This window comes from Thunnus maccoyii, chromosome 23 (genome assembly GCF_910596095.1).
Source record: "Thunnus maccoyii chromosome 23, fThuMac1.1, whole genome shotgun sequence".
In the NCBI taxonomy this organism is placed as follows: Eukaryota; Metazoa; Chordata; class Actinopteri; order Scombriformes; family Scombridae; genus Thunnus; species Thunnus maccoyii.
In genome coordinates this window covers 19017474-19044627 of record NC_056555.1, presented here as the reverse complement: position 1 = coordinate 19044627, position 27154 = coordinate 19017474, and the positions used below count along the sequence as shown (strand labels likewise).

The window sequence follows — 27154 nt, the reverse complement described above, 5'->3', positions numbered from 1 at the left end:
CTCAGGATGCCTTTAGCCTGTGGATAAATTAGCCTGCCCTGGAGACAGTGCCATTTGGGCTTATCTCCAGCCTCCTCCAAATTGAGGTGGGAGTTGGTAGCAGCCAGAGGTATAAAGGAGATTTAGCCTATCCGACAGGGCATTAATCTCTGCACCTCTTCAGCATCCTCCAAGTTTTCAAGCTCCGATCCCTCTGGCCATATAAAGATTTGATGTGGCCATGCATCCTATCAGCACCTCATTGCGACCCTTGGAGAGTGAGTTCATAAGTACATAGCTTTAGTGTCTGTCTGTGCTGGAATGTAGCTATCAGTCTTTTATTAGTGTAGATGAGAATAGTAACAGTGGAGCTTTAATTGCTGTGATACTCAGCCAGCCCCCCTTAACTGGAGGTTCAGCTTAATCTGAAAATCGTCTCTGTGCTCTGCTCACTGTTGCGACTTAATTAAAAATGTGCAATTTTCTGTTTTTATGACAAATTCATATGAGTACTGTGCTGTATGTCTCTGAAGAGCACTGGTGACTTTTGTTTTCACCAAAGGTTGTTTTGGTTTTCCAGAGCTCCACTAAGCTCCACTAATGTGTCGTTGGTTCCACCCCTTCTCTTCACATACATCATCATACATAAATACATACATAAATACATAACATACAAATTATACAAATAATCAGCAACCATAAAAATCTAAAGATTTCGAAGCAGAAGAGCAAAAACACCCAAATTAGCAGCTTTGCAAATATAGAAATGTAACAGCGCCAGGTTTTTATATTTGTAGCTTTTTATTCTAAGCAGCTAAAGTTTTCCTCTCAATTAAAAATTTCAGCTCCTTTAATGAGCAATTTTGACTGATATAATGCACCTGGCTTTGCATAGCACCTGTTGCTTCAGTGCTTTTTGGCAAGCTCTCTCTGTTCTGTACTGATTCAGAGAAAATCTTATTAAACCTTGCAGTCATTTTCCTGTTTACATTCAAAACATTCAGTCTTCTCAGGAAATAATATCTCTTGTAGCCCCTTTGTACACAGTGTGAAGTGTTAGCTACTGTTTAAATCAGTGGCTCCAAAACTCTTTTACTTGAGACCCTTTAACATGAAGCAATATCTCCCTGTAACCAACCACTAGTCATAGGTTGCATGTCGACGGGATAAGTTGTGAGCAGTTCAATCTAAGAGAGATTTTCCCCTCTCAGCGTTTCATTTGAGTCTTTGGTATGGGCCTGAAAGGATTTCACTACAGTATTTCACAAGAGAGAAGAAAAGATAGGAGAAAAATCCAAAAAATAAACTGAATTTTGTGTGTCAGAATTCTTTTCTTATACAAGTCTTTAAATCTTTCAGTAGTACCTTTCTGATCCCCTTCAAAGTACTCTCTCTGAGATGTGATACACTTTTCCCATTCCTGGAGACATTTCCTTTAGTTATCTTTTGTCACCATCTCTGGAATCTTCTGCGTTTCTTCCTGGATTTCTTCCATGATGGCGAATCTTCTCCCTTTCAGTCCCAATTTTAGTTTCACCAAGCTGTAGGCATGCTTCTGTGCTACCAATGGGGATAACCTCTCCTGATTACAAACCTGATTAAGACCCCAAAAAAAAGAACAGCTACATGCTGAATTTCATTATTTTTGTGGCATCAAACCAAGGGGCAGGTTGATGCAGTTTCATCTTGTCAAAAAGCTGGTGAAGCAGAACTTTAACTGCTCTCAAACGTCTTTATATGCTCATCAAACCCAAGACTAGATGGCAGTGATGCCATATTACCTTTTTCAATAAAGAAAGCTGATGCTCTTAGATCATCTTCCTGTTTGTGTTTGATAATAGCACTCATTCTCACTTTTTCTCATTTGATGTGTGGGAAATGTATTGGACTGTAAGATGGTATAGTCATGTAAAGTAAACAGAGCCAGTAAGTGAGTCATTTTGAGTGTGTGTGTCGTTCCTGGGTGACAGGGAAACACCATAAATATAAAGCCATGCCGTTACCTAACAGCTTCCTAGCGGTGCCACCCAGCCGCCCACAGGCACATTGTAAGGACGCAGGTCAAACTATGACTCACCATTTAAATGTAGGAGCTCAGGCTGTTCATTCATGGAAATGCAGCGCAAATACAATGCTGACATCAGACATCTGTTTACTGCTGTTAGCACAGGCTTCAGACTAAGACGCTGGTTGGGAAATACCATGTTGTTTATGGTGGGTTTCAAAGAGCTCTAAGAATGACTGTGTGTCAAACTCAACACCATGCCAGAGTCTTTATAGAGTTGTAAGACAGTGTTAACATTGTGTCAATGTTAGATCTATGACAGGACAAGCAACTCTTTTGCCTTGATGCCAAACAGTGGCTTTTGATTAGTCAAACAAATCAAAGTAAAAATACCGTACATACAGCAACATCCCTCTGTCAATGTTTAGAGTAATTCTACTTCTTCTACTTATACTTTGTGAGTGTCAGTCTCATTTAATTGTACAAAAGTCTGAAGAGTTTTGGTCCTGTTGTAGAAGTGATATGGCTCTAATATGGGAATTGAGTGATTTCACAGGTTGGAATTGTGTGAATATAATGTTGATTTCCAACTCCAGTGATTATTCCATTGGGGCTACAACTAACAATTATTTTCTCATTTAATCGATTAATTATTTGATCTATAAAATAAAAAAAGAAAATAGAGAAAATTTGCCATTACAACTTCCCAGTCAAAGGTGACGTCTTCTCGTTTTGTCCAACCAACAGTCCAAAATCAAAAGATATTCAGTTTACTTTCAAATATAACAAAGAAAAGCATTAAATCATCACATTTGAGAAGTTGGAAACAGCAAATCTTTTGCATTTTTTCTTTAAAATAAAACAATGAATTGATTATTAAGTGAAATATCAACAATTACCAGATGGATTGCCATGAAATCTTGTACAGATATTTACAATATTTTGACAGCAGCTAGATGGATTGGCACAAAATGTGGCACAGACATTCTTTGTTCCCAGATGATGTATTGTAAAAACTTTGCTGGTCCCCTGACTTTTCATCTAGCGCCGTTATCAGGTCAAAATTTCCATTTGCACAATACTTTGGTTTATGACCGGCAAATGTTAGCATGCTAACACGTTAAATTAAGATTGTGAACATGGTCAACATGTTAATGTTGTCATTATGAACCCTAAACCCCAAATTTAGGCCATCTTACAAAGTAGTTGTCTTTACAGTGAGTATTATTGCCTCACAGAACCACCAGCATTGGTGTGGTATTAGGGACTGTGTCTAAAATGTCATTGCAAGTTGGTTTTGTGAGCATACGACTGATTAAGCGTGAAGAATAGAATCCCTGAAGACAACATTTCTGTGTCAGAATGTATTCATTGTTTGTGCCTGTAGATGTGGAAGAGATCTGACGTCTCTATCTGTATTTATGTGTTCTGCTGGCAAATGTTTCCCTGTACAGCATAGCCCACCTGTTTCATTTGGACATTGGATGTGTCACCGGTTATGAATCGCCTTACTGCTGGATGAGCCATACTGACGGAATGAGCAGCATCTGATAAACGGCTGCATTTAGATTCAGGCTCACGTCCTCCGCGGTGTCCTCTCTGTCTCTTGAGTGATTCATGCCGACTCCTCCACCTCTGCTCACCATGTAAATCAGCAGAGCAACTGGAGTGGCCTGATCACACAGAACCTTCTTCTCCCAACCTATTATTACCACGTCTTCCGGACACTTTGATGGCAGTGATGATAATACCGCTGCTCACACCTGTTGGAGCCACATTGAAACCTCGTTTCCCATCTCGGTGGCACTTACAATGTCTTAATTACCATCCTCAGACTAATTTTAAAACAGTGTTTAATACAAGAGAGTATCAGAAGCAAACAGCAGCAGGGACGATTTCACAGGAGAGAAAATCTTCAGAGGGCCTTATAAAGCTTGAGTCTTTATCTTAGTGAGAACGCTCATTGATATTAATTTTCTTATAATACGGATAAAAAACCTTTTGGTGGTGAAATAAAGACATTTGTGTATGATGGGGGGAAAAACAGTCTTTGTGCATTTGAACATTCATTAAAAGTGGAAGCAGGGGTAAGGCTAGCTGCTCTGTCTAAAGGGAAAAAAATCTACCCACTAGCACCTCTAAAGCTCACAAATTAACATGTCAAATTCTGTTTATTTAACTCTTACAGAAACTGGCACATCTCCCCCCACCTAAAACACACATCTTTTAATTTTTACACTGCAACTTCAGTACGGATGAAACAAACAGGATATAAATGCAGGTTAATGAAAATAAGCGTACTCTGTGATTGGCTATATTGACATTTAAAAGCTTGCCGCACAACTACTCTGATTGCGACATTTAAAACATTCACACATTTAGAAGTTTCACTTCTAAATATGAGTCCACATCATGGTTATTCATGAGTTGGATGTTTCTGTCAAGACAAATCAATTGAAGGAGCAAGAGTAATGAGAGAGGATTCCTGTGCTCTTACCCATGGGGTAAAACGTCTATTTATAGCCGCTCAATACGTTTCCCCTCCATGTCGCCTCTGTCTAATGCTTCATAAAGCAAGCTTTGCAACCTTTCATCTCCTCTCTGTTAGTGATGGTCATGGCTGGTTCCAGCAGGAGCACTTGACACTATGCAGCTTCAGACGCTTTCAGTTTTGTCCTCTTGGTATTTTTAATGGTTGAGCAGGTTATGCTGAAAAGTAATTGACAAGATGCTTATTAATTATTTATTCGTAAGATTACAGGAAATCAAAATTGGACAAATCTGCAACCAGAGTGACAAATGCTTTTTCACAACTGGAAAAGCATTGACCCAGCCATCATGACTATTGACCTCCAGCACATCACTTGCATCAGTGGATGAACTAGTGGAGCTCTACAATACATCTCTGAGCCATGTCTTTGATTTTCATGCCTCTGTCAAGACGCATGAGGTAATTTTTTCATGCTCTGCTCCCTGGTTTACTCATGCAGAAAATAAAAACAACTGGATGTGTCCTGGAATGATGCTTTAGATGCTCCGGGCTCACTGTCCATAAACTGGCCTTCAGAGAACGTCAAAGGACCTTCTCAAAGTCCGTTAAAGATGCTCTTTCACAGTTCTACTCCAACCTAATTAATAACAATCCTAAGCATCTTTTTTCCACTGTAAATCATCTCCTGAAACCACAATCATCAGCAGCTAAGGCTACAGTGGAGCAATGTAACAGCTTCATTGACTTTTTCAGAGCCAAGGTCAACAACATCCGCTCTCTGATGTCCAGCTCTTTCTCTCTGCCTCCTACTATCATCGATCCACTGTCTGGGAGCTCACCATCTCTACTCCATTTTATTGGCGTCAGGCAGAGCCACATTGAGGAAATCCTCAAGAAAATAAAACCCTGTACTTGTGCCCTGGACCCCTTTCCCACAGCTCTGCTCAAATCATACATCCCCATTCTCAGCCCCCTGATCACCCAAACTGTCAAACTCTCCCTTCAAACTTGTATTGTTCCATCTGCCCTCAAGGTCACAGTCATCCACCCCCACCTCAAGAGGCCCACCCTGGACCCAGAAGTTCTTAACCTATCTCAAACCTCCCTTTCCTGTCCAAGGTGTTAGAGAAGGTGGTTGCTTCTGAACCTCAGGACCAACTTAAACACAACAACCTATTTGAAAAATTTCAAATAAAACTCAAATAGTTCTACTCAGGGTTGTGAATGACCTGCTGATGGCAACTGATGTCCCTGTGGTGTTCCACAAGGACTGGTTCTCGGCCCCATCCTGTTTACCCTCTACATGCTCCCCCTTGGATGTGTCATCAGCAGACATGGGATATCTTTTCATTGCTATGCTGATGATACCCAGTTGTACATCAAAACTGCCCAAAGCCCCTCTGCAGCCATGTCACACCTCAGCACCTGTCTTAAGAAGATAAAGGCCTGGATGAAAACAAATTTCCTCCAGTTAAACAGCAGCAAAACTGAAGCGCACCTTATTGGCAACCCACACCAGATTCAGTCATCCCCCATACTTCATCTCACCTTTGATGGCCAGGACATCCCCCGTTCTACCTCAGTCACTAATCTGGGTGTTAGGTTTGACCCTCAGCTGACTTTTGATGACCATATAACCATATAACCATACATATATGCAAAACCTCTTTCTACCATCTCAAAAACATCTCTTAACTCTGCCCCTCTCTAACCCTGTGAGATGCAGAGAAACTTGTCCATGTCTTTACTACTGCAATGTACTCTTCACAGGGATGCCTGGCAGGAGCATCCAGAAGCTCCAGTACATTCAGAACAGCGCTGCTAGGAGAGTGTGAAAACATGAACATATAATATCAATTCTGTTTTCATTGCACTGGCTCCCTGTCTCTATCAAGATCGACTACAACGTCCTGTTATTCACATACAAATCCATCACGGACATGTGCCTCCCCACCTACAGGAACTGATCATACCACAAACCTCCACCTGCGCCCTCAGATCTGCCAACAGCTTGCTCCTCCAGGCCCCCATTACTAAGCTCCACACCATGGGGGATCAAGCCTTCTGCTCTGCTGCACCACACCTGTGGAACAGCCTTCCTAACCATCTGAGGGCAGCACAGACCCTAGACTCTTTTAAAAATGCCTAAAAACCTAGGCTTTTTCATCTTAACTCTTATTACTATTTTCTTTATGTTTTGTTGTGTGTTCCATTATTAATACTGTAGCACTTTGAGTTTCACTAGAAATGAAAAGTGCAGTATAAATTCAATGTATTATTATTATTATTATTATTATTATTGTTATTATTATTATTATTATTATTATTTATCTGACCTCAAACTCTTCAATTAGCTATTTGATCAAAATTTAATCACAGATAAACATATTTAAACACCTGATGAGATCAAATAAGATCAAGTAACAGTTTCTGTCTTTGATCCTTCAATAAAATGACCTCCAGGCAAAACCCTGCCTCTCGACTCATATGCATTATTCACCCTCCACACCAAGACAGGAGAGGACTGTTAATGTCAGATCAGTGTAAGGTTGAAGACGAGTTCCTGATACTCTGCCAGACAGAGAAATCATTAAGCAACCACAAGGCTACGTCTGACTCTGAACAGATGTTCCAGGGAGGTGCCGGGGGTTTACATTCACTCCATGAAGATGACCTATCAAGATAGTATTACAGAATGCCTCATCTGTCAGAGGCATTGAATTGAAAATTAGCTTGTGCCTGTGCTATATTCATGCTTTTCATGTCTGCAAAAGGGAACCATTTGTATTGTATCTAATACTATAATCATATATAATTTACACATTTGCTTGAAATCTTTCACGCCATAAATTTAATATTGAATTGTGTAATCCAGCTCCTACCAGATGCACTCTAGGCACGGCCACGTGCCAGAGAGCCATGAATTATTTTAATGGAGACACCGAAGGCCATAAAAACGACCGTTAGCCTGTAATGGGTGATGGCATTACATAACTGTCTGTCCATTTACCCCTTTAACTGTAATTGTTCTTAGAATAGAACTAGCCCTCACTACCTCGCCATTAATGGGTTGACCTTTGACCCTCTGTATCCAATGCACCATGGAAAATCAAACTTGATAAAGCAAATCTGTCTGAGCACACAGATATCTTTAGCTGTGAAGTGTCAGTGTCTGGGAAATGTGGTAAATGCAAGTATCCGTAACACCAATCAGATTTGATCTCACATGACTTGATCTTAATTAATATTTAAGAACAGAACAGGACAGGCGGGAGAAAATTAAGTTTTATCATATTGGCATTACTGAGGCTCTTTGATAAGCCAGTGATGGCTAATTAAAGATCTTTATTCAAAACAAGATATCTCTTCAAAGAGCAGGATTTGAAAGTAGCCCTAGTCTTCATTTAATATCCATGTTGACAATTTGAAACTGGGATGGATCATTTCCCCCAAATAATGACTAATCCTGCAGGTGCATTGTTGACGGTAGATACGAGACCAGTCCAATCTCCTCCTAAGTCTTCATAGAGCAGTGGTGTTAAATACCCAGCACAAATAAGCTTTCAGGAAATGACAAAGCCTTAATTACATGCATCACCACGTGGAGCTATTAGCCTCTGCTAAAGATACAACTCCACTCTAAATATGGGTTTAGTTATCAGAGAGTGGGAAGCTTTCATTGCCAGGGAAACTAATGCAACATCCCCCTTTTGTCTGTTTCTGTCCAATATTGGGGATCAAAAGGAAGTTGTGCTCCATGTCACGCTGCACAAGAGATCAAAATGTTCTCTACATGCATCACCATCAAACGGATGCAGGCTATTTGACAAGCTTTTTTTATTTCATCTTAAAGGTCTTAAAAGCATTCACCAACTCAAGGCCATGCATCACTCAATGGAGTGGTTATCTAACATGTATTATCTGCTTTAGTAAAAGTGTTAGTCGTGATTGTATGAGCCAGTGTGTTGCCAGCTAAGAAAGACAAGGACTACATTACTTAACCAGCTCAGTTACATTTTATCCCAGTTGTAAAAATCACCTTTAGTAATGTCTTTAAAATGAAACAGTGCTTTGCATTTGAGGAAAAAGCTGACGAGAAATGTTCTCTTTCTACTATTTTATTTCATGCTGCTTAGCGTTCTGAAGCACTTAAACTCGTTGTATAACATTTCTTGCTCTCACCTCCAGGAAAACTGAGAAGTTATTTTTATGATTGTCTTAATAGCAAGTTGAGAAACCACTTACAAAGTCTGCATCATGCAACACTAGAAGAGGAAAGCAGCACAAACAAAACCTAGTAGAGTATGTGAGACAGAATTAAACTGTATGAATTGACAGTGTGTGTGTGTGTGTGTGTGTGTAGGAGACTTCTGGCCACTACATAGGAGAGTGTGAACAGGCACTTGTTATTACACACAGAGTGTGAAGTGAATTTTTGCTTCATTTGCTATGTTTTGACCAATGGAAGGTTTTTGTAGTCCTTGTTTGTTCACTACAAACAAACAATGCAGCAACAGTACAGATATTAACTTTAGCTGGATAACAACATACACTGATCCCATGTGAGAGTGCCTTTGTATGTGTGTGATACAGTTTTGACACAAAAATTTTTTTAGAAAAATTACCAGACAGTTCTGTCCTTTTCTCCAGACCATGTACATTTCACTCTTGTCCTTGTATGTTTTTTGAATAAGCATGAATTGTTCACTCAAGTTGCACTGACATATCTTCATGTCAATTCCTGTGCCTAGAGAAAACCAATTGCATCATTCAATTGACTATCTATGCAATCATACCACCTCCAATATGAGCTTTTCACTCAGTTTAAACAAACCTTAAGGTCATGTCCAGACCAATAAAAGCACTGCATTATAGAAAATCACAGAGGGCAGTAATACATGAAGCCTTGTCAGACACCAAAACACGGCACAGCGGTAAATAACACAAATACAGCATTTTCTATGGAAAGTTATCACAGTCACAATCATTTGTATTGTATAAAGTATTTGTTACTGGATGCCGTTGAATTGCATTATGGCAAAAGTTCAGCAAAATTCATCCTTTTTACCATATAACACTGCATTTTTTTCTTCATTATTTGCATGGCACTCTCATTGAAATGAATGAGGGGCATGTGAATGTGTGTTTTAACACCAGAAGTAGTCAAGATACACTAGCCAGCATTCACTGATCCAGGTAGCAAAGTGATAAAATTGCAGTCCTTCTAATGAATTGATATGTCTACCCACAATGATGCTGGTCATTTCATCAGGGTACACCAACGTTCTCTTTCCCTGTGCATAAAAGCAACGTTTAACCCATTTGCTTTCAGGATTGGCACATACTGACAACAGTACCTTGATCATTTCTATCTATATGACCATCTGGTGTGTGCTTTGGGTGTCAAATGCATAGATGTATAAAGAGAATTGGATATGTCAAAGTGAGACATAATTGTAGTCATACTTGCATGTCTTAGTTTTATTATAGGCATCTGGTTTTAGTGAGTTGCCCTGCATGCTTTTTTATATGGTTTTATATTTTCTGATATTGTGTTTTTACTTGGACTGAGTGAATTGAACTCTGATTGATCAAGTGATGGACTAAGTGAGAACACCGGGGTGAGTGATTGGATGACACACCCCCCCTTTACTTAGGATTGGCGGACTGGACTGAGTTCCTTGATTTTTGGCTGAGTGTGAGAGGTGAAAGGAGGTGGACAAGGAAGGGAAGAGAGGAGAAACTTGGAGACACAGGGAGCGACGGATGTGAGAGGGTTCGCTCCACAGAAAATAGGTTGCAGTTGGTCGTGGGAACCTGAGGACAGAGGCTACTCGTTGAAACAGTGTGGATACACCGGGTGAAAGGTGCAGCTGGGACAAGGAAGCAGACAGACCACAGCGGGACGAGCCAGGCGCCGATGATGGAGACTTGGTTCAACGCGCACTATTATAAGTAAAGGAATGTGAAACAGGCTACTGTGAGGGCGTGTGTGTGCTAGTGGTAGTCACTTGATTGAGGATATTTATTTTCCTCCTCCTACAGTGGCTTTGTATACAAGGTCCCAGAAGAAGTGGCGTGGCTTGAACAGAGGAGTCGACAGCTGCAGGACTTCCCTTCCCCCTCGTGTCACAGAGAACTTGAGTATCCCCCTTCCCCTACCTATTTATTGGCCCTCACCATTGGAACAGACATTTTAAGGACTTTTTTATTCCATTTTAAATACTCTTGGTTACCACAAGCTTCTTTTAAAATAACTAATTTTTCGCCCTGTTTGAATAACTTGTGAATAAAATTCCTGAACTGTCACTGTGCGTGCGTTGTATTTTTTAACAGTGGAAATTCAAGCTGGTATTTTTAAAAGAACCTCACACTCGTGTGACAGATACAGCGTAAGAGGTGGGGCCCCGTTCATCCCTATGAAAGTTGCTCAGTGGTGCATGAAGCCAAAAAAGTTTGACTTCTTCCACATAGCTTCTGTATCTGAGGGGCCCATAGAACAAGCTCATTAGTGAGCCGTGCCGGCTACTTCCGGTTTAGTCCTCCGGCTAAGTTGAATGGGGATAAAACAATTAAATCGTGCAGCTCTTCTAGACTTTGCAAATGTTATCAGACCAAATGGATCAAATTCTGATAGTGAAATGTCATGTTGCGGGAATTGTGCTCAAAAAATGTATCTGCTGATTTACACGTCTCTTTCACAATGTAAGTATATGTGAAAAAGTCTTTTTAGGCCTAATAGTGTCACATGACATTGTAATTACACGGTTTGGCTACTATGTCAAATTGGCTTCAGAGACCGGTGCTGTTTTGGAGGTTTGGTCAAATGATGCAAAGCTGCAATACCTCCATGCAGTAAATTGTTTTTGTTGGTGAATGCTAACAAAGTCATCCTCACTTGATCTCGTATAAAAACGCCTAAAATTTTACTTTCTGGTGCAATTGTAGATATCCATTTAACTTGGGAGTGTGGACAGAAACCCCAGCTTTTATGACAGATGATAAAAAACCTCTATGACAAAACCCATTAAGTTAGAGAAGCTAAATAAAATAAGCTAAAATAATCATTCTGCCTTCCCAAACAAAGAGAGACACGTTGTGACTCTTCATTTTTTTTATTTATTTTGTTAAAATACATATGAAACAGATACAATAAATTATATTCCAAATGTTTACTTTAAATTGTTACAAAAGTTATCACAAACTGTACACATCATGACAGTAGTTGCAGTTGTTCTTGCTCAATATAGATTCAACCAATATGCAAACAATTACAGCTCAAAGCTCTAAACTCCTAAACATCAATATCTTGATAAGGTAGAGTTGGCTTCACTGGGTTTTCCAGTTTTACTAATTGTTCACAACAATAAAGAACGTGTATAACTCTCACTCTATTACAAGTCTGAGCTGTTCAAATTATCACCAAACAATAGAAATACATTGTGATGTCTCTATTTCCATAAGTTTACGACAACTTCTTGAATTTCACTTTTGAATATACAAACAGTGCCATACACAAGTATACTTTACAAATGTAAACACAAAGTTTGAAAATTGAAATACTCTAACATATTAATTACTTACATTTTGCCTTAGTAAGTCTGTTTTTTAAAGTGGTGAGAGGCATGCTACAAAGTAAAAATATTTATTTTTAATATTAAGGGCAGCGCAGAAGAAAAAGCATTATTATATTTATGTGCAAGTTAGATAACAGTACATAGCCTTTTTTCTATTTGCTATGTTGGTTTTTTATTAGTTTCTTATTACTGACATAAGGAGAAGCTAAATCAGTGTTCTGTTAGGTGCATTGAACTTAATTTCATATGGCTTAACGTAAAAATATATATACGTTTTGTAAATGTTTGTGTAAATTATAATTCCCTGTATTTGTAACTGGCCAGGAAAAGTTGGTGTACAATAAAGTTTGGCTTTTTTCTTCCAATTCTTTATGTGTATGTAAATATTTGATCATGATTTTTATTACTATAATGTTTTTGATGTTGTTTGGCCAATTGGCCGCTTGCTAAGCCCTGTACTTCCTTAGTTACCGTTGCTAAATCTGTCAAAATTGCGGCTTGAAATTTGTAGTAATTCTCTATAAGACTTATGTTTTGTTGACGGTAGGGCGGTGGGATGAGAGGTATATGTGTTATGTGTAAGATGAATGAATGTGATATGAATGTACATGTGTCTTGTGTCTTGTCTTGTGTATGTGAATGTACTAATGTGTCATGTTAGCCTGACACCATCCTAGGATCGTATATACTATCTTATACATCAAGGTATTATTATATATGTTTGTTGGTGAGAGATTGTTAGCAAAACCTCATAGTGGAAAACATGAAATTAAATAAAGATTTATTTTTTTAATTTATAATATAAAATTTATAGTAATTCTCAAACCAATGGGTCCTTGATTTTAGACAGTGGTAGACAAAATTTCTCATTTCTAGCCAATGACAGGCTATTTCGTTGGATGAAATGACAACTGTTGCTAGCTAGCTAAACAAGCTAACGTTAACGTCATGAGTTGGCTAAAAACGCAGTCTCCAGCTCACTTTTTATGTTTCAAGATGACTTGTTTCAAAATGAGAACCCTGTAAAGGGGTCTTAAAGATGCACTTGATGGCTACATCCAATATATAAAGACTGAGGCTGAAGAAACATGTCACAGGCAAAACGTTAGCGATCTATGTAGGAGACATTGCATTGTTCTGGTACTGCAATATAGAGCTTGTTAGACCTGGTATAAGCATGATGAAGAAAAATCTAAGATCCAACTGTTAAATTCTAATATAATAAACTGTTTAGCTGCTTTGCTCACATACTTGGACAAGCAAGCAAGAGGTTTGATTTATGCTTTATTGTTTGTATTTTCAAACTGTTTCCGGTCAATGATTTAAGAGGCTCAGGTCAGGGGTTACTGGAGTGTAAACATCCCCTCATCCAATAGAGCAGGACTGAACAGCTAATATTATCCTAGAATCAGGATTTTGTCTTTGTTTTTTTTAAAACATCAACTGTAACTCCATAATATAATGTAAGACTACATTAAGCCAGAAAACGCACCGTTAAATCCATTTCTTGTGCTTTTACTCTGGTATTTTTGGTTTTGGACAGGGTAAAAAAGAAAAAAAACTACTATTCAAACTCTTATATACAGAGTATTGCTCTCACCCCAGCACCATGCACACCGCTTTAACATGTGGAGGCATCCAAAGCTTGACCATTGACTGTATATAAACATGAACGACGTGTCTCCACTTCCTACCGCTATGCAAAAGTGAAGTCAAAATATCTCCTTTTCCAGAAGCCGCCATCTTGCTTGTTTGACAAGCCCCTCAGCCATTTTCGGTCCGGTATCCAGCTCTTTTAATACTTCCATCGTTATGATGTCCATATTTATATACAGTCAATGAGCTTGAAAGGCCTGATGTGCATTAGTACTGTTGTTAAGCTTTATGATTGGACAATCGCTGTTCAGTGGAGGGGTTTAGCAAATGGTCACTTTGGATTGAAGACCTTTTGAATCCTTTTTTCTGAATCACTGTCACATGCATAAATTTAAAACAACATAGTTGGTTAATCTACTGATATCCTCTACATAAAGATCCTCCCTTTATCTTTTTACAACCAATTTATACAGTTAAACTAAGCCGTCAACCAATGTGTCACTGTTTATAAGTGTTACTTCACTTTTTAGTTTCAACATGATTGACATTTGCAGAGTAAACAGTTTAATTATATTTACATTACAATAGTAATAAGAGAGTCTAATTTTATATATGCTGCTTTGCAATAATGTGCTGAAATCAATCTGATGTGTACAAAAATAAACATGACATTGATATTTTTTAAAGTTTTGCGAGGTTCAGCCAGGTGTTTGGAAACAAATTTATTGTAAAGTTATTTTAAATACACTTTGATTTGAGTGTTTATCTTTCTATACATATGTTTGCTACATGTATCTGCTACAGTTTCTCTAAATCTGTCTTTTCTAATATCTGCAGATAAGAATGGCAGGTTAATAGCTGGCTTTACACACCTGTGACAGTTATGAATTTTCTGAGACATTAACCAAGCCCTTGTAGAAACTCAGTTACCTGCATTCTACAATAAAAACCTGGATCATGACTGACTGGATCTATTGACTGTTTTTTTTATCAAGTAAATGTTTTCATACCGGGGCGCCCTGGTGGCCTAATGGTTCAGATATATACCATACAACCGCAACGTCCCCAGTTCGATTCCCAGCTCTGCATATCACACCCTTCTCTCTCTCCCCCCCACTCCCTATCTCGCTACACTGACCCTCAAATAAAGGCATAAAAAGCCACAAAAAAAATCTTTAAAATGTTTTCATGCCACAGAGCAGCATAGCCCTTTAACTTTGTGTCATTTCAAGGTAAAACGGTGACTCACTAAAGAGCTCTTGGGCCAGAGAAATGTTGCTCAAAACATTGAAAAGGTTGATACTGCTGCAAGTAAGTCACCAAGGACGTCTTGCAGTGAGGCTTACCATTCATGTGGTCTGTGTAAATGTTTGGTAAATAAAGCATTTCTGAGAATTTCAAAGCATATATATATATATGACAAACAAACTCTTGAAATTGAATGACAGTGTGTGCTGCATAGCCAGCTCTGTAGAGCGCTTGAAGAACTCCAGTTTAAACAAATGAATAAAAACAATTTCGATTTTTTTTTTATGAACATATAAGAAACATGTCGGAATGAATTTCATTTTCACACAACATGCTCACGAGAGACTCATAGGCGACACAACTTCTGAGCCAAACAAAACAAAAGTCTGTTTTCTTACAGAGGTGATGTCATCACTCTACCTGTGATCATCAGGGTGTCTGTGGAGGTTTGGGCGAAGGACACGAACCTTGACTCTCAAAGCTTGCTGCTCTTCCAGGCCACTGTAAGGTAAAATATTACAAAACATAAGACATTATAGGAGTATGCTGTCCATGTTTGGTAACTAAGCAGGTATGTCTCTACTAGTCCTCAGGATGTACTGTGATCATCGGCAAAAAGGTTTCATCAGATCTCATGAGGAGTTTACAGCATCTAGCAGGGCCAGATCCAAGTTTAATGAGAGGGGTCTTTTCTTTAGCGTTTTCTTTATGTCATAGTTACACATTGATAGGATCAAGTCCTCACACATGACACTATCAACCTCACAAGCAGATGTGTGCATTGGTGTTCACTCACTGATATGTTCCCACAGCACCAATCACCCCTGATAATAGAACCATCATACTAATAATAAGTAATATTACCAATAAAACACCAAGTCAGACTTTTGCTATCTCAAAGGTTGTCTAAGTGTTTGTGACAGCTATGTCCAAACCATAGCTGAAGTTGAAATCATTTGGACAAGTGGTTAATAGGGTTTACACTGTTTTGCCTATGATCACAGTTTTAACCAAAGCATATAAAGTTGTTTTACCTCTGAAAATGGGTAATCACCTGTATTTTCCTATGCGTCAGGTGAGGATTGGGTGTGGCAAAAGAGGAAGAAACATTGATAACATGTAAAATATGAAGTTACATTAACTGGAGTGAAACAGTTAGCCTTTGTCAAAAGAAAAAAAAAAGCCTTCCAGCAACTTATTTACACATTGTAACTAGTCAGCAATACATCCAAGAGTCAGCTGGATTTTGTTCAGAGATGCAAAAGTGCACGAAGCTGGAAATTTCTATGTGGAGACTTTTAAGTTTAGTGCAGAAAAAGCTCCAATGTGTCCAAAGCTAACAGCTCATTGAACCACTGGATGTCTCACTTTAATATTGTGCATCATGTTGGCAGTTTTGTAGTTGTTGGAAAGCACTTTTAACAAAGCTGGGCTAGCTGTTTCCCCCACAAAAGCACATTTGTTACCTCTCTATTGAATGAGTAGAGATTAAATTACAGTAGATTTTTTTTTTCATTTGAATTTTGGTAAGGTGGCCAATATATTCTCAGAATAACCCTTCAGGACTCAGTGTTTTTGGTGATTTTACAGAAAACCAGACTTTTTATGATAGGAATTTGGTTTAATTTAATTTTAACATGGACTTGTGTCTTCCTGTGCATCAAAAAAGTTATTGTTCTGGGTGATGACAGTACTGAAAATGCTTTTAGTCATAGTAAATCAAGAGAAAAACAAAACATCTGCTTATTGTGTTACAATTCGTTTTGATCTTTTTAAAAAGAAACCTAAATACAAAGATAATGTCCTCTTCAAAGACATGACAGGACATGAAGGCGCATGTAGACAGAGCTGCGATCGCATTCAAAAACAATGTGACATGTTACCCTGATCAGAACAGCATCTGTTCTGGACATTGTCACATGTAGGAGGCTTCTAGAAATCTCTGTAAATGTGGTTTCTTTAAGAAAGGAAAACAGAGTCTAGGATAAAAGAAGTCTCTGTACCTCTCCCAGAGCGTGCCAGTGTGTGATGGGCTTCCGTGGGTAAGCCAACATTTCGTTCCAATGATCTCGTCCAAGACCCTCAGCGTCTGGCCCAGCGTGACACACACCAATCACCTCATTGTGTCCGACCCTGTTAGAGGGAAAACACACACACACATACGGTAGTGATGCTTCTGGTAGTCCTGGAACAGACACAAAGACGTGACTTGGAAATAAATGCATATTTTACCGATTTGAGATGCATTAAATGTCTCAAAAACAAGCTAGCGAGTACATTTAGGTCAAGTCCAAACAATCAGAGAGTCAACTAAGCTTATTACACACAGTTATAGTTCTGTTCCAGTCTGGCTCTAAGTTCTTTAGCTGCCATTATCCACCAGTCCACCAGAGACCCTCATGTTTTTTCCCTGTGGACTGAGTGGGAGAAGGACAGTTTCTTTGAATATTAAGATGAACTGACTGTTTAACCCTGTGTTGTGCTCTTACATTGCCATAAATGTGTTTATGGATCTGTTCTGTATCGATATTCATGGATAGATTTAAGGGGAATCTGTAAGTGGACAGAAGGTGGATGTTCTGTAAATATCTAACATGCTGAGGTGATTCGGCAGTGTCGGTCTGTCGGATTTTTATCGTTCTTTGTGTTGGTTTCACTTGTATGTTCGGAGGTCTGAAATGTTGGTGTGACGTGTTGAAGAGAGGACTTTGTTTCTGGGTTTTTGGTTTTGGTGCAACCCAAGTCTGTTAAACTGCCCTCACTTGCATCTTTTCCTTGCGTCTTAGTCCCTTCCACCGTGGATGCACGGAGAGACGCACGGAAACGATGCGAGGAGAGAGGAAAAACGAGGAAATATGTTTTTAGAGACATGAGACGTCCTTTCCTCTGAAGCGTCATGCGAAGCAACGTCTGTTTCTGATTACGGCGGCGGCTGATCACCGCTGGATCATCTGTCAGTCGGCTTTAACAGCTGTAGCGACTTCTGATGGAGTTTGTGTCTGCACATGTGCACTGTGCTAATACTAATAAAGACATACAGTTATCCCTGCCTGAGCAGCTGTTTTCTCTCTGCAGCCTGTTGACAAACACCTGCACATGAATAAAAACCTGCATTCTGTAATTATACTGTGTCCTGTGTCCTGCTCAGAGGCACATGAACCATTTCTACTGGCAGAATGCGTTTATATTATTTATTCATTATTTATTGATGCCCTGATAATGAATTCATTATTTAATAAGTCAGAACATGGTCAGGTTGTAGTTTGAACACTATTTATTTGGCTAAATGTTTCAGGGAAAAAGGAATTTTCAGCCTCACATGTGACTGAATGGAAATGACGATAAATTATGTAAAATATAAATGTGTTTCAACTGTGTTTCTTGCTGACAAACAGACTCTCCCTGACTTTAATTTTATCCATAATAAAAGTTAACGGGGGAAATAACAGATCATAAAAAGAAAAATTTGTCTAATAAATGAAGAAAGTTGTTTATTGTTCTTTTGTTGTTCAGACCAACAATTAATACAGATTTTTAACTAAAAGGTGAATCAGAAAACAAAAAATTCTGTTATCTGTCTTCACTCTGGTATACAGTATGAAACTACAATGATGTTGTCATGTTTCAGATCAGTCCAATCAGCTGCAGCTTCCAATCGATAACTGCTATCCAATAAGAGGGCGTGTCGGCCGGTAAAAAACTTCCGTGAAGGCTACTCTGTGTATCCTCACTCATAGCTAATCTGAGATCCCTCCTAGCTCCTCGCTCCTCAGAGCAGACATAAGAGACTTGAGACGGCCTTTAAAATGGCGGAGAACAACTTCAAGCTCAAGCAAGGAGCGAGGAAATATTAAATAAGAGATTTGGGATGTACCCTGTGTTTTTCCTCCTGTGTCCCTAGCCTCTTTCCCTCCACACCTGCCCTGCATTAGTCTTGTTAGCCCTGCCCTCCTCGCTTCCCCAGCCTATCAGCTCCTTTCCTGTTCTCCTGTTCCACCTGCACTTCATCCCCTCGTCAGTTTAGTCTCTATTTAAGTCCTGGCTTTCAGTTTAGTATGGTTGGATCCTTTGTTCTGCTCTGTTTGTTCAGTTCAGTTTTACTTTGCCAGCACCCGAACCTAGAATAAAGAAGTTATTCTTCAACCTTGCTCTGCCTACGGTATCCTGCATTTGGGTTCACCCGCTCCATGTCACCTAACACACACCTTCTAAAAGCACTCTAATAAATTGTGATTATCGGTCTCTGTTTTGGAGTGCTTTTGGCACACTCATGATTACACCAATTCCTAAGCTTTTCTGTCGACTTTTATTCATGGCATAAAGCATGTAGCCGTTAACATGAACTGTGTAAAGACAGCTTCACTCACCGATCATAATCCATCACCATGATGGTCAGACTGACTTGTTCCACGTTTTCCGGAGGGATGTCGAAGATGATGGCCTCGTTGTACGATGGATTAAGTGTGCTCTTCTTGGTGGTTGTTTTTCGTTTCTTTAACCGCCGTCCATCACATATCAGGTAAACCTTCACATATGGATCTGGGAGACACGTGTTCACTGTCATTTCAGACAATCTGGTCATTTGCACATATGTTAAAAAATGTAATGAAATTGGATAAATGTGGATGTGCAAAAGCCCTACTATATCTAAAGATACTTTTACAGGTGATTTACTTTTAAAATGTAAGCACTGTTGTGTATCGCCTTATTCTGACAGAAGGTAACACTTTTAATAATCTGTTTCTCACTGGCCTCCCTATTTCTCTTCTCCCCCATTTCCATTCTAAGTGGCCACCTGCTGTCTGGTCTCAACTAAGTTTGATTTATGGCTCAGTTTGCGCTTTTGATGTGAGCCGCATCTTATTTGCTGTCAAGGTTACCTGAAGAGCCTGTGATGTCCATGGCTTTGAGGTTTCTGCATTTGATGACTGTTAGGGTCATTCTCCCTGCTGTGGGGAGGTAGCACAACGAGTACATGATCTCTCCCAGGTCAACACTCTCCTGGAGGGAAAAGGACAACAGAATAAGTACATTTTGTCCATTTGGAATTTCTTTGAACACATTATGTGGCATCAAAATGCCAATGCAGGGGACTGAACAGGTTAGTAATTAAAGGAGGTTGTGTTTTGTCAGCTGGAAAAGACCATTTAATTGGCATGGCTTGGCAGGTTGTTATTAATCTCCTTAAATGCACTATAGCCACTAGGTTTTTAATAGCTAGAAGTTTTGGCTTTCTTTGCTAGCCAGCAGGCCAATTTAGCAAATGTTAGAGTTAACACATAACTCCTAGAGAATATTAAAACTCAAAAGCATTCAGAGGTGACTGCTTTGTATGCGCTTTCGTGTGTCAATCAGATGTTTTACAAAAGCACTGCTAGTCAAGAGGCGATACTCCAGAGACACATTTACTAAAAGCCACATGACTGCACTTTTTTTCCCCCTGTATTTTCTTTAGCTAGTCAGCTGGGTTGAGGTTAACCTTTTATGTTATGAAGCCGTTGGATCAACATGGGCTTTGTGTTGGAGTGTAGAGAAACTGAAAGCCTGGAAAGATCTATCGAAGTTTGTTTTCAGTGTTGTGAACTATGATTTTATGTGCACCCGTTGTTGTTGAAATCTGCACGGCAGCACATAAAATCATAGTTCACAACACTGCATGGGCCTTAAAAGCTCACACACATAAATATTTCAAAAAATCCCCGGAGGTCTGGATGCATCCAACACTTAATTTCAAGTTTTAGTCCAAAGAGTTTTAAAAACTAAAAAAGCCTCAGGTGTATCTATGCAGGAGGAGGTTTACAGTTTAATCTATGGCCTGCACATTGAGGATAACAGGTAAAAATAATCTTCAGAGTAGAATGACTCTGCCTCTTTTGGTATATTTGACTTGAAAAACCAGAGATCATGCACTTTTATGATATTTTGAATCTTCTGCAGCTTTAGTTTTTCTCTTTTTCTCCTGGATTAGTTTAAAACCAAAAGCAACCAAAAAAACTCACCTTTTCATTACCATGAACACATTGTTTACATTCTAGGTAGGTTAGCACAAGTTGCATACAAATGTTGCCCGATGCACACTGTCATTTCCTGATTTTGCAGGTTCATTGCTTATTTATTGTAGTAGAAACTGACCTAAACATCACACAAAAGCACCTTTGTGTGGTTCATATTGCTTGTTGAACTCCCACTTGAAGTAAGTGGTTCTCGAAAAAAATGGTTGTTACAAAACACAATGTTACAAAATCTGTTTTAAAAAAAATCATAAAACTCTGACTAGAACTGGATCTGCATTAAAAAAAACCTCCTGTTCAACACTTGTTCTGTGAAACTTTCAACCAAATTAAACTTCATTAAAATCTGTTGATGAATTTGTGAACTTTTCTACTAAAAAGCAAATGAAACAAAAAAAAATAATCCCCATGGTGGAAGTAACAATGTGGCCTGGACATTATGGTCATTAAACTCTTGCAAGTAAGAATTTAGGCTACTGAGTATAGAGGACACAGCAGAATGTGACCTCGTTTTGCACAATTATCTCTTTCTAATCCTTAAAAAATACCCACAAAGCCTCATTGTGCATGTCAGGTGCAGGTGCTTGGTCAGGTGAACAGGTAAACACATTTGATGCTATCGAAAACAATAATGTATTATCCTTTTTAAACATGCAGATTAACAAATAAACTTTGACAATCCTAATGCCTAGTGCTTTTAAGGAACAGCATTAAATAAGATAAGAAATGGAGAATAACGTGTAGTTAGCATATGTACAAAACTGAATATATGGTTCTTCTTTAGCCACTAATTTGGCCTACAGAAGCTAATGTGATCCTGAAGACAATGGCTCAGTGTTTCTTACACTGAAAACACTCATGAATCAAGCTGAGGCTCTTGAGTAAATTGTGATAAGTGTTAATGTAGGAGTAAACTGCATTCTGCTCTAAATTACCATGTTATTTTCAGAAAGCGTTCATATGAAGACACACTGTTTACATGACATTATAACTGTATGTCTTGTTTGTGTAAATACTGAGAGCATATTGCTGCTGTCAAATAAAACCATTTATATATCTGACAATTGGGTAATTTTATTCTCCTTGCTATATTTACGTCTGTAGAGTAACCATCAGTTTCTGGAAAATGTGTGTGTGGGAGTTTGGCTGATGAAATGCATTTCCCAAAGCATTTGAATTATGCAATGTGTTCCACCTGCCGCTTTTGAGAAGCGGTGTTGATGAATTCAGGCTCTCAGAAGTGATTCAGTGCGATGCTTCATGGTCAGACCTTTCTAAAAACAGTAGTTTCCATTCACTACCCTCAGTGACAGAAGTCTGGTGCAACATTGCTCTCATCGCAACAATATTCACCAATTTGAGGATTTGGCAGTGCGCTAGTGTGGACGCCAACTCACCGTCGTTGCTGCGTGAATATCCTTCCACACCACCGCCTCCCTGGAAAGATCAGAGAGTTCAAAGAGGTTGTCCACAACCACCTCGCCAATCATATCGTGGCTGGTGAAGCGGTCAAAGTCGTAGACGCTGAAGTGCAGCTTGCGGTTGCAAATCTCATCGTACGCCACGGGGAAACAGAAGGTCTCATCAAACATGGGGTTCAGATTCTTGCGGTGGACACGCGTCTGGAACTTCTTCTTCCTCTCGGGCAGCAGGTAGATCTTCACATACGGGTCAGAGGTGCCCGTGAAGTCTTTGGCAGGGAGGTCCAAGGCCTTGAGGATTCTCACCACCAAAGCCTGATCCTCGTAGTCATAACGCAGGGAGAAGCTGAGCTTTCCGCAAGTCTCCACGGGTTCTTTGGCCTCGTCCTCTGAGTCCACAGACTTCTGCTTGTAGAGTTCGGGTTTTATTCTTCCGATGCTTACTGTAGAGGACTGTCGAAGGGGAACTGTGTCCATACTGAAGTCAATGCTGGTGACATTCATCTGACGAGGCAGGTGGCGCCGGAATGAATTGTGCCTGTTGAAAAGGGTAGAGGGCATCTGGTAAATGTCTCAAGTGTCAGTGTTATGCATGAGTGGCTTTGTTATGGTGGGTGCTAATGGTTTGTCAGGAGAGAGGAACCTCTACAAAAGCATGATGCATAATAATGTGGAGCTCATGCAACATGTTTTGACATATTACAGTCTGGTACAGTAGCTCAGAGTAGTCTTCAGTTTGTCTTTAGAAGCATGAGATTCTAGTATAGAGGAGTGTAGAGATGAGATTATTTACACACACTGGCAAATTAGCAATCCAAAGGGGCTGCAGCTCCCCCTACAGGACAAAACAACACTTGCCAGTAATTATTTTTCAAGCATACTGTAGCTTTCAATACATTCAGTGCACATTATGAAAAATATCATTATAACAAAATGATAGCTTAAAATGTTCACAATAACGTAGCCAATCATTTTGTATCCATACAATATCATTTTGAGCCCCATTACGTGGTTTAATTTTCTTAGAATCAAGACAACTTTAATGCTTCAAATCTAACACACTGTTCTTGCTGAACAACTGGTTCCACCCTCAAAGTAGCAGGATGTAAAATCACAAGTCTGACTTTTTTATTTGAAAAGATTTTTGCCACCACTGACCATGACTTTTTACAATGAAAATAAGTCTCCATCATTTGTATTTATCCTTCTACACAAAATACCTGAATGCAGCAAATTTCTGTGAAGTTGCTATCTTTTTGAGAAAACCATGGCTGTGTTTGACTCGCCAATCTTGTCACCTAGCAACTAGCCATCCTCCTTTCTGACAGAAAGACAATCACAGCGATCTGTCAGCCATGGCACAAATGACATGGCACAGGAAGCACAGCTGAAAATTAAACACTACACTCAAGTATTGCAATGCAATTGTCAGAAATACAACTAAAACACACAAAAAACACATTGAATACTATCTGAAAAGAGAATAGCATTAACTATTCACCTTGTGATATCAACTTTTATCCCAAATTTTACAGTCTGTTATTTTAATTTTCAATAATGTTTTCATTGACTCTGACTTGGGAGGAAATGTTGGTTCAATGACGTCTTCTGTCTTCTCCTTTCTCCTTAAATTCTGAAAGTTTTTGCAGTTTTCAAAAACTGGTGCCAACATGCTCACAATATTTCAAAAAAACTGAACAGTACATGGTACGAAGAGTACTTATTCAACTTTTTTGATAATCAATTAATCATTTAACTACAACTACATCAAGCAAGAATGTCAAATATTTGCTGGTTTCAGCTTCTCAAATGTGACAATTTGTTGCTTTGAGTTGTCTTAGATTTTAGTAAACTGCACATCTTCAGGTTTTGGACTGTTGGTCGACTAAAAAACTACCTGAAGATGTCACATCGGGCCCTAGGACATTGGGATTTTATTCACCAAACAATTAATTGAGACAGATTCATGGATAATACAAGTAATTGTTTTTTGGCCTGTTAGTACACACAGCTAATAGAAAAACATTAGAAAGACCTACATTTCCTGCAACTAAACATTAATAAACCTTAAAAACAAGACAACACAGCAGTGAACACAATCTGGTTGTAATATCTACTTTATTGTATATTAATTACTGTTGTAATTGACATACTTCTCCAAACAATATTGGTCCTAAAATGGTATTTGGGCTTGAGCTAAGACTTTATTGTATGTTGTAGGTATTTCTGGCTTTTTATATTTCAAAAAAAGGAAATAATCAGTAAAAAATGTGAATCACTGTCAAAAGAGTAGGTGGAGAGATCGAGAAAGTAGGCGTTATAGTCTTTAACCTGGCCTTACTACATCCATGGTGGGTGTTTAATTCATGAAGACCTCAATAGAATATAATTAACGAGCCAAACGACAAACCAAAGCAAGTGTCAATAACGGCTTCCTCTGAGAAACTGAGCGCAGCTGCCTGGTGCGTCTCACCAGAAGCCAGCCTTCCACCATGACAGCTCCCACCCCACAGCAATGCTAATTATGGACCTTCTACTTTAAACACAGTCCTGGAAAACAAAGAGAAGCAAGAGCTGATTGTTTAATTACTAGGGTTGCTTCCCGCCGTTACCATGGCAGCTTGACTCACACATGCAAGTGATTATAGGGTTTGAACTGAAGCAAAGGAGACATGTCATGGCCCTGGCTGATGAGCCTACAGGAGTCGATTTTTTTATTTTTTTTTTCTGGCCAGTAAGAGCAAGAGACAGACAATTCAACATGTGCAACAGCGTTTCAAGGTCACCGGCCAGTCCTTGATGCTCTGCATGACATGTGCCAAATTACCTCGAGGACAGTGGCCACGCACTGTCACGAACTGTCAGGATAGTTTTTGCATTGTGTGGGCTCAAAAATGTTAGTATTGTACTATAATTGTAAGCACCAGATACTTGTGTATGACAAGATTGTCGTGTTATTATGTCCTCAATGCAGGGGCAGACTGGGAGGGGTTGTGTGACTGCAGTGGGTTCATACAAGGTACCTGGAGGAGGATGTTGGCTCGGTGGTCTGCCTCTGGATTTTAGCCTGCTGGCTGAGCTTCTCCCTCAGCGCTGTCTGGACCTCGGCGGGGATGTCTGGGGACGTCTGGCTGATCTTCATGGCCGCCTCCAGGAGCTTGACAGAGCTCCGTCCGTTCACCTTCACTTCTGGAGGGTACTTCTTTTCCACCTCTGCCACTTTACACTCGTTGACCGGTGGGGAGTTGGGTGGAGGCGCCTCGGGGAAACCGACATGCAGGCCATTTTCGGTGTGGGCTGAGAGAGCCTTGCTCCTCCAAATGGGCCAGCACAGCTTCCAAAAGACAAAGAGAGAGACTACCAACAGGGCGAGGCCACAGAAACCCACGACCACAGCAAGGAGACTAATAGAGATGTCTACATGTAACCATGGAGAGAACCATAAAGGAAGACAGAGAAGGAAAAACACATAAAAAGGAAAGGAGAAGCAAGCGAGGGACAAATACGACAGACAAACATGCAAGGGAGAAAGAGAAAAAAGGAGAGAAAGCAAGCTGTAAGAAAGAGGGGGCAGCATATGCACCTGTTTAATAAAGCAGGACAATATAAAGTCACAGAAAACCTCAGTCACTGCTTCAAGCTCACTGCCTGAAGAGGAAAAATCATTTGGAGCTGATATTTACAAACTGATATTTAAATAGCCTACAAAGTTTACTCTAACTGTATATCATAAGGAAGAAAGCTTAATAAATGCATTTTTTTAAAATTGGTTAATCATATTGATATTAAATGCATGTCCAAGATGTGGAAAGTGGAAAAAGGAAAGAAAGATGAGAGAAAAGAAGACTAATCTTCTCCTCAGACAGATGCCCACCTCGGTTGTTTTTCCACCTGTTGCTATTTCATCAGTCTGGACTGAGCTGCAGCAAGATGCGTAACAGGTAGATCAACACTTTCATAGCAGTTAAATACGCTAAAAGACATTCAACTAAACGTTGTAATAAAGTTAAAAAAGCTCAGAGCTGAAGTTTAGTTTTTCTTTTTTTTCCCCCCTAAACGCTGCAACTACTCGATTTCAAGGAAACAGAGAAAAGTGTCTAATTATGGGAATAAGGGAAAGAAAATAATGACTTTATTCCATTTACCTGCGTGACCTTTACCTGGTATGGTGCTCTCCAGGGGAAATATATCCGAACATTTCTCCCGGTCTACGTGCCCCGTAAGACAAAGTTCCGTAATGATTTGGAGAGCCCTTTGGCACAAGGTGATGCTGTCCTCTGTCCGGACACTCATGTCTCTCCTGTTAATCCATTGGACGCCGGAGGAGCCGGGAGGGCGGCGGTTCATTTGGGCACCTTTTTATTTTATGCGCCGCAGAGTGCAGCCTGTCCTCGGGAGACAGCGGGGAGGCGCGCTGCGTCCTGATCCATATCCAGTGCGCAACGAGAAGCGAGTGGCCAGACGCGCTCCCTGCGTTTGAATAACAGGCGGCTGAGTGCTGGAGCCCAACCCTCGCTGCGTCCAATAGCGATGCGCACCGGTTTGTGAGTGAGCGAGCTACTGAGTCCTGCTGGTTGGCTGATTGTGGTAATGATTACTTTTTCTACTAATGACTGTAGAGTTCCCCGTGAGGGACTGGCGACCTGTCTGTGTCCCCGCCTTTCATCCAACCTATGCTGGTTTGTACTGTAGACTCCATTCCTCCAAAGTACCGCCAACAGGTCTTTGTCCCCTGTGACCCTGAAGAATGTAAGATGATGAATGGATGGAGTATATAAGTAGATGTGCTAAATACTTCATGATACCTTTTTGTCACTGAGGGCATC

The 27154-nt window shown here is 39.7% G+C and overlaps 2 protein-coding genes across 4 annotated transcripts in view; one reads left to right on the top strand and one right to left on the bottom strand.

The window, feature by feature from the left end:
- The window catches only part of tnnt2c (troponin T2c, cardiac), an 83169-nt gene that overhangs the window by 11845 nt on the left and 44170 nt on the right, over positions 1–27154 (top strand). For 2 of the 3 annotated variants that reach the window (XR_006093889.1, XR_006093892.1), the window contains exon 2: positions 15297–15404. The gene's annotated coding sequence lies outside the window, so the exon portion shown is untranslated. Of the gene's footprint in view, positions 1–15296; positions 15405–25302; positions 25376–27154 lie in introns of those variants that run through there. The other variant, XR_006093891.1, reaches the window with a different exon arrangement.
- syt10 (synaptotagmin X) lies at positions 15311–26910 on the bottom strand. Its single transcript, XM_042403202.1, has 7 exons — positions 26489–26910; positions 25352–25745; positions 22305–22866; positions 19777–19897; positions 19264–19435; positions 16900–17029; positions 15311–15397 (listed from the first exon to the last, which is right to left on the bottom strand). Exons 1-7 carry the CDS (start codon positions 26673–26675, stop codon positions 15326–15328), a joined length of 1638 nt encoding a protein of 545 aa, XP_042259136.1. The 5' UTR covers positions 26676–26910; the 3' UTR covers positions 15311–15325.

What these genes read in the sequence shown, in the direction of transcription:
- syt10 (XM_042403202.1), bottom strand. Translation starts at nt 26,675, where the DNA reads ATGAACCGCCGCCCTCCCGGCTCCTCCGGCGTCCAATGGATTAACAGG. An exon ending in GAGCCAACATCCTCCTCCAG is followed by an intron (nt 22,867 to 25,351) that starts GTACCTTGTATG and finishes CCTTTTCAACAG; the next exon opens with GCACAATTCATTCCGGCGCC. An exon ending in ATGGTGATGGATTATGATCG is followed by an intron (nt 17,030 to 19,263) that starts GTGAGTGAAGCT and finishes TCCCTCTAACAG; the next exon opens with GGTCGGACACAATGAGGTGA.